Raw genomic sequence first — 14513 nt, forward strand, 5'->3', positions numbered from 1 at the left:
TACCACAAAGTATGCACTTGTTAGGCACAATTTACATTATTTCGGTGTAATATACACTTTAACATATATAACTGCATTATATGCCACTATTTGCACTCTTTGTTCCCTTCATCCGGTCGTATTGCAGGAATTTAGGCTCCAGTGCGCATGTCTGCGGTCTGTGCCCTTGGTGCATTGATTAGGCGCGGTTTGTGAGACGCTTGCGTGCCAGTGACGTCACTGCGACGTTCTCTGACACGTGGTGCCATATTGGTCGCCGGAAGCAATGCAACTTCCGAGGCATGGGACCAGACACATGCGCCAATCAAGTGGGGCACCTGCGGACAGGGTATTTAACCATAGCCCCTCACACAACACATCACCGCACCTTGAAAAAGAGGCAAAACGGGCGTCGGTGACGGCGCTGCAGTGTCCTGACGGAGTTTAAAATGGGTAAGCACTATTGCATGGGATAAATAGGGGTATGTTTTCAGGATGCGTACCTGTTTATGATCTCCCTTCACTGTTGAGTCCCTATTTTATGGCCCATTATTAACAAAAGCACTAAGCTTTCTATACATAGTTATTTCTTTTTCAGGACTAAAGCAGCCTATATTACCTGATCCTGTAACTATACATGTAATAAATTTGATATCTATTTTCAATATTGGACTTGTACTCCATTTTTTCATGTTGAATATGCTATTTAGGAGTGTCCATTTTCGCCCCTCTTTCAGTCATTACTACAGGGTGTTTGACTCCATTGGGGTTAAAACTTTTGTGTTCCAAGTGGTTTTGTTTTATATACCAATCAGAGGCCAGCAGCTGACATCTACATGCTGGTGCATGACAGTGATATCATACGCCGCCACGCTGCCGATAGGCCAGCGGCAGGCATAGGTATTGCTGTGTAGAGTCTCTGCGCTGCAATACATTTCAATTGAATGGGTGTCTAAGGATGCACAGCTGAAATAAAACTCTGCTGTTGGAGGCTCCTGGACTGGATAGGATTCGCCAAGGGGTCTACAATGCCTGCGGACCACATGAAGCAACCTCAGGGGCCGGATGTGGCCAGCGGAGCATGTTTGAGACCCCTGGTGTAGAGCCACCCCATGACATACCAGCAGGGGGAGAGGCACAGGCATGGATGTGACACTAGCAAAGCAAGATCTGATTATGGACAGGTATCCAAGACAACACCCACTTGTCATGATAACATCACAAAAGAGTCATGGCGACACTGGAAGAGGTTTTGCAATTTGCCAACACCTTGGTAAATTTTCCATGGATACAAACTGAGGCACACTTGTGCAAGGTTGGGATTTTCCCACAGCAGTCAGTCTTAAGAAATGCAATAAAATGTATGTTAGCTATCAGGCTAGGTTACTGATTTGTGGCCTTTTTTGTAATTCTATTTGTTACAACCTCACTTTGATAGCCAAAATAACCGCCTCATTTTTCTTCACAAAAAAAAAAAAAAACTATTTTCTCAGCAGGGTACTTAAATAGTCTGATCGCTCATATGATACACTGTTCAGTATGGCAATGTAATTATATCTGTTTCTGTAAAGGTACTGTCACTTAGCGATGCACCAGCGATCCCAACAACGATATGACCTGGTCAGGATCGCTGGTGCATCGCTAGTGAGCTGCCAAACAGGCAGATCTCACCAGTGACATCGCTGGGGATGGGGGTCGCTACTTACCTGTCACACTAGGCGATATCGCTAGCAATATCGCTGCTGCGTCACAAAACCGGTGACGTTATAGCGATATTGCTAGCGATCTCGCTTAGTGTGACGGGCCTTAAGATTCACAGCCAGCCTATTAGGGGTCTAAAATACTTCCATACGTGGTGGGCCATTGCAAGCAATAGTAAATTATAGTTCATGGGGGTGGGGTTGAGAGAGATATCTGTCTTGCTTCATAAAAACTTCAATTATTATTGTGGTATCTCAAAAAGTAAATTAAGAGGATTGTACTTATGGCACACTGGGAAGAAGTGGAGCTAAAAAGATGGAAACCTCTGACCAATTTCTTCCTCTCCTTTATCTTTTTTTTTTATTTGCGAGACAGTGAAAATTTACAAACCTATCAAAATAAAGATAGTTTACATTGTTTTAACCAATTAACCCTATTAAATATAGCTTATTTCGGCCTTCAGGAAGCATCTAATCTTTTCACCTCCGCACGCCAGAAGCCATTTTATTTCTGCAGCTGTGTGACAGTTTCATTATGTATTTTAGCTGTTAAAAAATTAGATTCTCACCCGGTCAAATTTTTTTTTCCAGGTTATAACAATTAAAATAATGTATATTACGGCTAAGATCCCACAAGGAGTATTAGTGCATTTTTTACATGGCAGATTTTCTGCACCTATTAAGTAATGGAGGTACAAAAAATGGATGGATCCTGCGATCTCTGTATTAAGTAATGGAGTGTCATCAGTGACCTTAGTTTCAGTGGCTGTGCTATTCCCTGCGCACTGTGCACAATGACAGTGCTCTCTCTGTTGCCAGCTCAGATCTTCAGTAACAAGCCAGCAACATAGTACATTGTCAGAATACACGGTGTGCTGAGACCAGCGCCGTCTCCGCAAGTGACGTCACTTGCAGAGGCATTGCTGGTCTCTGCACGCTGGGTATTCTGACACCACGCTGTCATTGTGCACAGTGCACATTAAGCAAAGAATAGCACAACCCCTGAAACAAAGGTCACTGATAATGCTTTGTTTCAGGGAGGGAACGGGGGCTGCACCAGTGACCACAGTCTCTTCCCCTGATGATGCTGTGTTTGAATATTCTATTATGCATAAAAAAGGAAATGAAAAAAAAAAAAAAATAGAAAAGCAGTTAGTAGTATAGTGGGATTTGTGACATGCTTCCAGCTGGCGCATGGTAAATCCCGCTGTCAGTGATTGTCAGTGGGATTTTACAGGTGAACAGCTGTGTGCGCTAAAGAAAGCCGATAACCGGTAGGTAAAGCTGGCAAATGCTCACTACAGTACTTTGCTCTACCCTTGGCAAGGCACACAGAAATGCTCCTGCACATGAGCGCAATGGGGGGCATAGGACGCATCAGCCACATGAAGCAGGAAAAGAAGATGGTGATCATAAAAGGAGAGGAGGCACCGGATGAAGACTAGTAACTAGAGATGAGCAACTTTGCCTTTTTTAGGGTCGAGTCGGGTTTCATGAAACCAGACTTTCTTAAAAGTGGAGTCGAACGAAATCGGCCGACTACAGGGAAAAGTCGTGAAACACGAAACCCAATGCAAGTCATTGGGGAGAAAAGTCGGCAGTGAGTGGAGGACTGTAAACACACCTGGCATGAATTTTAACCCCAGAGGCGGCAACATCTCTCTCTCTCTTCTCCCTCTCCCACTCCAGCTACGCTTCTCTCATTGGCTGAAAAAAGTCACGTGCAAGCATTCGGCAAAACCTGACTTTGACGCTGGGGTCGCCGACTGCATGGCTAACTTCACACTGTGGTCGGGTTTCGTTTCATGAAACCCGACTTTGGCGAAATTCGGCGACTTTTGAATCTGACCGACCTGTTTCGCTCAACTCTACCAGTGACCCCTAACCGACCAGACCAGCTGCGCGTATAATGAAAGGTCTTTTTTTGTGTCTTGCATAGGGAACAGCATTTTAGTATGCAAGAGAGGGCTTACAAGTAGAGTTGAGCGACTTTGGTCGGATCGGGTTTCATGAAACAAAATTTGAGTCGGATGAAACTGGTCCGACTAGGGCAGTAAAAGTCGGAGTTTTGTCCGAAACCCGACCCCAATGCAAGTCAATGGGAAATAAAAGTCGGCATTGAGTGGATGAATGTCATCCGCTCAATGCCGACTTATTTCCCATTGACTTGCATTGGGGTCGGGTTTCGGACAAAACTCCGACATTTTTTTGCCCTAGTCGGACCAGTTTCATCTGAAACAAATTTTGTTTCATGAAACCCGATCCGACCAAAGTTGCTCAACTCTACTTACAGGTGTTTGCTGAACTTTACAATGGGAAAAGCCTGATAACAGGTTCCTATTAACTTAAATCTACATGATATACACCTGGTCTAGCATTGAATTAATGACTTTTGGTTGATTCCACACCAAAAAAACCCACGCACCAAAACCACCTTTTAGGCTCATACTCACATGCGAGAAACTCAGACAAGTTTCGCACGTCAATATCCGGCACTCGGGAGCGGAGCGTTCAGCTACATGTGTTTCTACGCAGCTGAGTGCTTCACTCCCGAGTGCCAGCGGCAGTGCCGGGTATTGACGTGAGACTCTTCTGAGTTTCTCGTATGCGAGTATGAGCCCTATGTGTGACCCCTTCCTCACAATGAAGACTCACCCCCTAAATCACAGTAAATTGTGATTGTATTGTATTAACAGGCAAAATATAAAATAGTGATATCATTTACAATATTGCAGTATAATAAAGACACATAGCACCAAAGCAGCTAAGGGCATGTGCACACAACGACTTTTTCAGGCAGGCAAACTCGCCAAATTTTTAGAGAAGAAGCAGCTTCAGGCATCACCAGCTATTATTATTTTTGGTAATTTCCGGAGTGCTTTTTCAACTACCTGCACCTTTTTTTTTTTGAATGGCATTTCCCAGACTATTTTTACGCCATTCAACAAGGAAGAAACAGCGAAGTGTTTTTTCAAGTCAAATAACACTGGCAGAACCCTCAGCCGTCCGGGATCTTTTCACTTCTCGCATTGATAGTAAAGTACAGAGCAGAAGGACGGTCTCAAGTCTTTTACCAGCTTGGCATCACTGGAATCCTGAAGACGGCCAAAAGCCTGAACATGTGAACAGCAGGTCATTTTTACATAGAAATTAGTGATGAGCGGAGATGCTTGGATCGTTATCAGGGCACGCTCAGGTGCAAACAGAGGGACCGACAGCCGCAACACCAGGGATTCCCCAACGAACAGGCCGCCAGATGTTGGGCCGGCGAAGAGCCGCGGGACTCAGATCATTCGAGCACGCGGAAGACACTCGGTTAGCACCTGAGCATGCTGAGATAACACCTTATCCGACCATGTTCGCTCCTCACTAATAGAAGTAGGGCCATCTATACGTTTGAGCATTTTGGGCGCTTTCCTTGCGGGTTTTGGAGCAGACCAACCTAAACATGCGCCCTAAATGGTCCCCACCACTTCCCCAGGCGGCTCTGAGCCCTGTAACCCATCCTCAGGGTCACAGGTAAAACTAGGATCTGCTCCTGAAACCTTACATGGCTCCATTGTGTTCCCCTCAGCTTCCTGGTGAATAATTCACCCCGGTGCCCGCACACGTGGCTGTGGCCGCTGGACCGCGCTTTGCCTCCTATACAGCGGCTGTTTGTTTGTTTTGGTAAATTAAAATCAGCTGCTTTACATAGGAAGAAGCCAATGTCGGCAGCTGACAATTATTAGCTGCCGCGGAGACCGGTCCGACCAGTTCACCTCAGCGGCCGGCCGGGTGTTACTGCTGGATGTGGGGCTGTGTGTGCGCCGAAGCCCCGGATCTGTGCAGCTCAGCGAGGGGGAAACCGAGGAGGAGCGGCCCGCCGGGGAAATGGTGGTCGTGACCGAGCCCTTGTGTGAGCCAGAAGAGGCCAAGAAGCAGAAGAACGAGCCCAAGGTGCCGTCATTGCTGTAAGTGCAGTACTCGGTATGACTTGTGCCCAGGACTGGCGCTCTGTGCGGTGCAGGCTGCGACTTGTGCCCAGGACTGGCGCTCTGTGCGGCGCAGGCTGCGACTTGTGCCCAGGTCTGGCGCTCTGTGCGGCGCAGGCTGCGACTTGTGCCCAGGTCTGGCGCTCTGTGCGGCGCAGGCTGCGACTTGTGCCCAGGACTGGCGCTCTGTGCGGCGCAGGCTGCGACTTGTGCCCAGGTCTGGCGCTCTGTGCGGCGCAGGCTGCGACTTGTGCCCAGGTCTGGCGCTCTGTGCGGCGCAGGCTGCGACTTGTGCCCAGGACTGGCGCTCTGTGCGGCGCAGGCTGCGACTTGTGCCCAGGACTGGCGCTCTGTGCGGCGCAGGCTGCGACTTGTGCCCAGGACTGGCGCTCTGTGCGGCGCAGGCTGCGACTTGTGCCCAGGTCTGGCGCTCTGTGCGGCGCAGGCTGCGACTTGTGCCCAGGTCTGGCGCTCTGTGCGGCGCAGGCTGCGACTTGTGCCCAGGTCTGGCGCTCTGTGCGGCGCACGCTGCGACTTGTGCCCAGGACTGGCGCTCTGTGCGGCGCACGCTGCGACTTGTGCCCAGGACTGGCGCTCTGTGCGGCGCAGGCTGCGACTTGTGCCCAGGTCTGGCGCTCTGTGCGGCGCAGGCTGCGACTTGTGCCCAGGTCTGGCGCTCTGTGCGGCGCAGGCTGCGACTTGTGCCCAGGTCTGGCGCTCTGTGCGGCGCAGGCTGCGACTTGTGCCCAGGTCTGGCGCTCTGTGCGGCGCAGGCTGCGACTTGTGCCCAGGTCTGGCGCTCTGTGCGGCGCAGGCTGCGACTTGTGCCCAGGTCTGGCGCTCTGTGCGGCGCAGGCTGCGACTTGTGCCCAGGTCTGGCGCTCTGTGCGGCGCAGGCTGCGACTTGTGCCCAGGACGGGCGCTCTGTGCGGCGCAGGCTGCGACTTGTGCCCAGGACGGGCGCTCTGTGCGGCGCAGGCTGCGACTTGTGCCCAGGACGGGCGCTCTGTGCGGCGCAGGCTGCGACTTGTGCCCAGGACGGGCGCTCTGTGCGGCGCAGGCTGCGACTTGTGCCCAGGACGGGCGCTCTGTGCGGCGCAGGCTGCGACTTGTGCCCAGGACGGGCGCTCTGTGCGGCGCAGGCTGCGACTTGTTCCCACACTGCCCAGGACTGGCACTATGTCAGTGATGGAGGTGTCACTTTCAGCTCCGGCAGCTTCTTCTCTTCTGACTTTGTAATGTGCATTTATAATTTGTTTTATTTTGTTTGTGGGGGGTAAGTTATTTTATTACTCTGATCTTCTTGTAGGCAGTCATCCAGGTAACTGACCTGACTGCCCAATCTGGCAAGTGATATCGCCTGGTCCATAGTCTTCAGGGATACACCCAGGAATATGGACCCATAGGGTCCCTGTGATACTTGCTGGGTAGCAGCGGAGGTTACCACCTCTATGACTAACTTTTGCATTTACCACAATTTCTTATTTTTATGGATTGACAGTCTGACCTTCCAGGGGAAATCTTCCAGAAGAGCCAGCTAATTTCCTGGGTGACACGACCCGGACTTTTCCCTGTATCTTCTCTTTCCTCCAATCTCTGGGGGATTTCTGAGGATGAACCCAGAGAAGCCTGTGTATGAGGGCTGTGAGTGGGTAGTGTGGAATCCAGTCTGGAGCTGTATACATTTATTTTTTATTGCTGATCCCTGTTTTTGGGAGTGGGATATAAGAGGGCCTGGAGTCTCTTGGGGTCCCGTGAGAATATTGAATTATGGGTCTTTGAGTGTGCGTGGATAGTCTGTATTTTAGGGTGGCTTGAAGGGGGTCATATGCACTCAGTGATTTAAATATTGTGGAGATACATATATTTAATTCATCCTGAGCTACTTGCAGCCTCAGTTGGACACTAGCTCCATTATTTCAGCCAGTCAGAAAAATATATGCCATCAAAAGCTGACCGCGACCATATAGCATCGGTAGTAAGCTCAAGACGCTGGCCTCCGACTGTTTCTCGCCTGCCTCTCCAGTATATGTATCGGTGAAAAAAAAACCTGACACCACAACACGTACCCAATTTAATCTATAGGCCTGTTCACGTGTTTTTCATGGACCGTGTAAAACGCAGACATGTCAGGTTTTTTTTTTCCCGGTAGCACAGGTGACAAGGGCCAATACAAGTCTATGGGTTCTTGAAAAACACGCACAGCACACAGGCGTTGCAAAGTATTGGAGACACTTTCTAACTTATTTCTTTAGCCATCCATGAAAAATACTGATGACACACTGACAGTAAAAACGGACTTGTGCACATACAAGTGGATGGACCTGTCGCTCAAGTGGCGTAGGGTGGGGAGAAGCCGCTGGAGATCTGCCTCTTGGTGTTGGCACTCGGGGGAGCATGGTTCACGGACAGCTAATCCAAATATGTTTACTGTGAAACACTTCAGTGTTTTTCAGAGCAGAACATAGACTGCTGTAATAGCGCTGTCCATTCCCTGCTGCCCATGGTTGGGGCCACAAATCTACGATCAGGTTCACTGTAGAACTTGAAGTATCGGATGAGGTCCTGACGCGTAGTTGGTGGGAATGATTTTGGATGCTAGATGTTAAGTGTTGTGTGCGTATTCAGGGTCACACCGGTGGATTAGAACGTCTAGTTAGGAATTGAGGTCAGGGTGTTGAGATTTGTCGTTACTGTCTACAGATATTTGATGACTTGCTGAGCTGATATCTTCCATTTAACGTGTAGATAATATTGTGTCACTGGGCGCTTTACATACTTTAAAGGTGACTGTTTTGTAGGTGTAATATTAGTCTGTACGCTTCTGTGCTCGCAATGGTATTTAAAGCAAACATAAAGGCAAAATGATGTTCTGATATGGCAAAGAGATGTGTTAAGCCCCTCATACACATCAGACTAATCATGGACAAACCGACAGACAGGTTCAGACGACGTTCTCATGTGTATGGCGCCCCAGGCAAGTGATTGTCGTGGGAGATAAGGATCTGGCATATTTGACTTCTGACTGGTGATCCTTTTTGTTCCCACGGAGATAATCCGCCTAGCGGTCCTACATTCTGTAGGAATACCGTACAAACGACTGCTCCTTTTGTATGGGACAGATTGCTGCTGGCTGAAGGATCGGCCACAGCATCGTTTGGCCGTCTAAAGCTGCTGTATGTTCATATCGCATGTTACCCTTAGGTCAGTGGCTCTGTTGGGGCTTATCTCTGAAGCTCTGGAAAACTGTATTCAGGCGTAAGTGCTGATGGGGGCACTTGACTTTAATGATGCCAACAGAGTTGCTATGTCCCCTTTCGGATGTTATTTGTGGTCGTATCTGCCTGTTTAAGGCGGGAACCAGGAGCCAGTCGACCATAAGTTGATGGATTTATAATACAGATGTGTGCATAAGGATGCAGTAATTGATTTCCAATGTTCTCTCATATGAATATCTATTGGTAAATTATTGAATTTATAAATTAGAACTGATAGAAAAATTATCGTAAAGGGAATGTCCTCATTTAATTACCTGCTTAAATCAAGATTGCTATATAATTTATTTAATTACATTTTTCCATATCATGTTCTGTATTAAAAGCTGAAATTGTAATCTTGCAATTTTCCCACTTGTTACTGAGACTTTTCTAGATTCATACTTCCTGGCCTCTGAGGAAGAGATTTCAGCAGACTCCTTATCAGCAGAGGCAGGATTATAAGGACACGTAACACTTCTATTCACAGCTGATAATTCAGAATTTAGGAATTGCAGTGATGTCACAGGTGAACCTGCCCTTCACAATGACCTAATCGCATGCTTATTAAATGTTTCAGTAGGAAAGATGGCTGTCTTTCGTATGGACACATCTATAATGAGCCTGTGAATAGGAGGCAGTGTCAATGGTTACATTATCTGTTGTGATTGGTGATTCTGCTTATTAGTCACTAGCTGAAAAGCCCGGCGCTGCCTGGGCATAGTAACTAACTACGGTTAGTTAAAACAAATTATAGTGTGTGTGTGTGTGTGTGTGTGTGTGTGTGTGTATAGCCCCGCCCATGCCACATTCACTGTAATATCCCACATCATCCCATCAGCCGGAGTTACCGGACTACTACCCCTAATATCCCACATCGTCCCGTCAGCCGGAGTTACCGGCTACTACCCCTAATATCCCACATCGTCCCATCAGCCAGAGCCACTGGACTACAACCTCGAATATCCCACATCATCCTGTCACAGGTACCGGACTACTACCCCTAATATCCCACATCATCCTGTCACAGCTACCGGACTACTACCCCTAATATCCTACATCATCCCGTCAAAGCCACCGGACTACTACCCCTAATATCCCACATCATCCCGTCAAAGCCACCGGACTACTACCCCTAATATCCCACATCATCCCATCAGCCATAGCCACCGGACAACTTCCCCTAATATCCCACATCATCCCGTCACAGTCGCCGGACTACCATCCCTAATATCCCACATCATCCCGTCACAGCCGCTGGACTACTACCCCTGATGTCCCACATCATCCTGTCAGCCTGGGGTCAGAACCAGAGTGCTGAGTGGAATAGCCCTAACTTTCATACCAGGGATCTCTTTAATAGAAGCCTGGGATGCGAATCAGAGTGCTGAGGGATTTACCCTAACTTCCATACCGGAGATCCCTTTAAGAGAGGCCTGGGGTCTGTACTAAAGTGCAGAGTGGATTTGCCCTCACTTCCATATCGGGAATCCCTTTAAGAGGGGCTTGGGGTCAGAATCAGAGCGCTGAGTGGATTTGCCCTGACTTCCATACCAATGACCCTGTTAATAGAACCCTGGGGTGAGAATCAGAGCACTGAGGGATTTGCCCTAACTTCCATACCAGGGATCCCTTTAAGAGAGGCCTGGGGTCAGTACCAAAACGCTGGATGGATTTGCCCTAACTTCCATACCAATGATCCCTTTAAGAGGGAAGATGTGCCTATTGGATGGAGGATGTGTGATGTGTATATGGGCATGGGAGGGGGGGATTCATTTCTGTCGTGCTCTTTGCTCCTTTCTGCGGGGCAGACAATGGCTGGGAGCTTATGTTCCCAGGGATGCTAGATTTCTCTCACCATGTCAGTGTCTGCTGAGGGGTTTTCTGGAGTGGGAAAACTGTTGCTCATAGCAACCAGTCACATGTGACATCTCAGCATATTTTAAACAGCTGTGGTGAAATGAAAGCACCAATCACTAAGCATCTATGTGGAGTGAGCTTGGCTGACACACACACACACATGCTGTTGCTCATAGCAACCAATCACGTCGCAGCTATTTTTTAAACAGCTCTGGTGAAATGAAAGATGCTCCGTGATTGGCCTACTGAAATCGCTTTCTGAGAGGACAAAGTATGAATCTAGAATATGCCTCGTGGCCTGTGTGGAAACTGCAAGCTTAATAATTTAGTTTTTAATACAAATCCTAATAAAAATAAAAAGTACAAACCTGGGTTAAGTAGTGCGTTTTTTTTCGTATGACTGATTCCTTGCACAGTTGCGTTAGTGTTTACCTTAACCCCCCCATTGATGGGTGTATCTGTCGTCGAGTGTCAGAGTTTGGAGTGGACTCAAGCAGATCTTGCCCCACACAGGGCAGATGACAGCTATATTATACAGCTGACATCTGCTGCTGACATACGCTATCGACCTTCCCGCCGATGGCTGCTATTAACTTATTACATTTCAAACTCTGATAGCTGCAATTTAGTTCCCTGATCTGTCCCGGACGTCAGTTTGGGCGGCCATTGTCTTCCTTACAATAGCAGGGAAATGATGGGTTGCGATGACAGCCGGGGCCGAGCTGAACATCCCCCTGCCTGCCTTGTGGTGTACTCTGATATCCAGCCTCTGGCTGACAGTGACTTTTACAACAATGCTCTGTGGTATTGCTGCGCAGAGTAGAAGCGATCAATTTCCTATAACTAAAATCTATGTAGACAGCTAAACCATAAGGGCCTGTGCACACATTGCAGATTTGTCACAAAGAATGAAGGGTTTCCTAATGCCAGCAAAGTGAATGAGAATCTTGGTCTCATGCACATGTTGCTTATTTTTAACATGCAGTTTTACATCTGCAGACTGTGATTTTTTTTTTTCAGCTATTTTTTTGCTGCAGTTTTTACCCATTAATGAGTTGGGGGAAAAATCGTCACCAAACGCATGCAAAAACACGGCTGGTCTACATAGCAGAAATTTCAGCCCCCAAATCCTTAATTTCTGCTCATTCCCTAACTGTTTCATAAAACGGAACCATAAATTCATAGATCCAATTATTTGAATGATCCAACATCATATTGAAAATGTCTCAACTGTGCATCCTCACACCTCCTACCAGGGGTCTCGAGCTCTGCCTGGTAAATGAGCCTCCTACAAAAAAAAAAAAAAAATTACCGTCAATGGGCCACTTTACTTGCAGGACAAGATGGTTTCAGTGATTGAATTTTTTTCTCTGACGCTTTAGCATTTTTTTTAAATAACGTTTATTTGTCAGTATAATGAAAAAGCTACACATTACACCATTTTTTGTTTAAATGTTATAGGTTTGATTCCAGAGACTGCGACACCAAATATGTCTTTTTATTTTTTCTAATTTTGTTTTTATGCAATACTGCGTTTAGTCACACAATATTATTCCACACTTCATTTTGAATTTTTTAAATGTTTACAATTTTTTGTTCCCTTAGTTCCCATGTGGGACTCTTACTTGCCTGATTGATGATCTAATATCCTGATAATGATCTTGATATCTTTCTGGATTGCAGGAAATTAGATCTGACAGTTTTACACTGATTCTTTGCCAGTTGGGATATGTTCACACATGGTGTCTTTTGTAGCAAAAAAGCAGGTTTTGCTTAATTTTTTTTCTTGCACTTTTCTTGTGTGCATTTTTGCTGCTTTTTTTTGTCATGCTACATTTGTCTCCTGTGCATGCTGATAAAGTTTAGGCTACTTTCACGTTAGCGTCTTTTAGCGCAGTGCTTCGTGCGCAATAGAAACGCAAGCAAAAAAACACATCATGCGTTTGCGTTTTTTAGGTGTATGCATTTTAACCACTTTCTAGTCATGTTAACTCTTAAAACGCATGCGTTTTTGACGCAGGCGTGCGCAGGCGTTTTTTGACGCCATTGGACGGACCTAAAAATGCAACAGGTTGCATCTGGCACACCTTAAAAAAAACCATGCGCACGAAAACGCATACGATCGTGTGCAAACACAAGACCATGCACCCCCCCATGTTAAACATGGGTGCGCATGACGCATGCGCACGATGCGCTGTGCAAAAAAACGCTAATGTGAAACCAGCCTTGGTGACAAAAAAGTGATATACTACTTCATAAGGTTTTGACAAAAAAAAAGCAGCATAACTGGATACTTATGTTTTTTCACTATCCATTACTCTCAATGGATGAAAATCGCAGAACATGAAATGCTTGATTCTGCAAAAACCAAGCAACGCACAAAATACTGACTACAAAAAAACAAGCTGTGTGCATGAAATTTCTGAAAGCTCATAGACTTTGCTGGTAATGTAAAACGCAGCTGGAAATTTGCATAAAAAAGCCACTCGTGAGCATACTCCTAGACCCAAGTTATTGCAGAGCTTTATAGGACACCATAACTGGTTGACCTCTGAAGGCCATTGCTTTGCCTTGGGATGCCATGATGACTTGGGGGTGCTGATGAGGTTTAAGAAGGGAGCCACCTACTTAAAATAAGTCTAGATAAGATCTGCTTGTGAGCCAACTTGCATGTGGTTTGCGGCAAGTCACTTGTACGATACATATCGGGGAAGAGGTTAAAAAAAAAAAAAAAAAAAATCATCCCCTTCATATTTACTTACCACCAGCAATCCAGTAGCATGGCAAAGAGTTGCCTCCACTATGACGCACTGAAGTCTGACCATCTGTGCTTTGGCATGAAATCATTAAAGTGCAGGGGTGCGCTCCTTGATATGTTGTATTGTGGACGTCTATGGAGCTTTGGTGTCCTACAGGCTGCAGATAACATTCTCAGGGCCACCCATATATTACTAGGGAAAATACTAGCAAATGTGTACTTTATTTTCTTCTCAGGAAAAAAATAAAAAATCTGGTATAGTAGTTCAGATGGTCGTTCGTGCTCTGCTGCAAATAAGGCGTTATTCACACATCTGTGTTGGGGTGGCAATTTTGCATCAGATTTTGAGCATCAAAACCAGGAATGGAGCCTATAGAGTGAAACATTCATATCTGTCAAAGATAGTTTCTAATGTCTAAGAACCAATCCTCACTTTGGCTGACATTTACTGATAAACTGAACATTACTATATTCGAGCAAAAAGATTTTTCAGGACTATGGTCAAGCGGCCAAGTCTGTAATCCATGGCCACCAGACCCTGCGAACCTTCTCCTACCTTCAGGCGTCCTGATTGGTAGGCCTGGCACAACATAACGACCTTACGGTCTGACCTATGTGTGACATGATGTGGTGTTAAAACTACTTGTGTGAATGTGCCATAATACACAGCCAAAAGGAGCCATCACATGAGCTTCAGGGCAAACTTTACATATGTTCCCGGTGCCGTGAGTACAGCGACACCATGCATTCGTCATCTGGACTAAGAGAGGGAACTATCCTTTAAACTGGAATAGCGAATAAGTGCGCATACTTCTGCTGATAACATCAGGACAGCTAGAAAACATACAGTATCAAGGGAGAACAAAGTATAAACAGATCATTGCGATGGGATTTTTTTCCATTTTATTTTTTTTCTAGGGAAATGAAGGGGTGTTTGAGAAGGGAAACTTAAACTTGTAAAAGGTTTCAGTTACGTAAAAATTAACAT

At 46.5% G+C, this 14513-nt stretch overlaps 1 protein-coding gene across 2 annotated transcripts in view; it reads left to right on the forward strand.

The window, feature by feature from the left end:
• Window positions 1-5408: 5408 nt before the first annotated feature.
• The window catches only part of GRAMD2B (GRAM domain containing 2B), a 61596-nt gene continuing 52491 nt past the window's right edge, over window positions 5409-14513 (forward strand). For both annotated transcript variants that reach the window (XM_073557233.1, XM_073557234.1), the window contains exon 1: window positions 5409-5632. In XM_073557233.1, coding sequence (XP_073413334.1) covers window positions 5553-5632 — 80 coding nt within the window. In that variant the 5' untranslated portion in view covers window positions 5409-5552. The remainder of the gene's footprint in view (window positions 5633-14513) is intronic.

Source organism: Dendrobates tinctorius, unplaced genomic scaffold, assembly GCF_039654945.1.
Source record: "Dendrobates tinctorius isolate UK_male_01 unplaced genomic scaffold, ASM3965494v1 ptg000003l, whole genome shotgun sequence".
Taxonomy (NCBI): domain Eukaryota; kingdom Metazoa; phylum Chordata; class Amphibia; order Anura; family Dendrobatidae; genus Dendrobates; species Dendrobates tinctorius.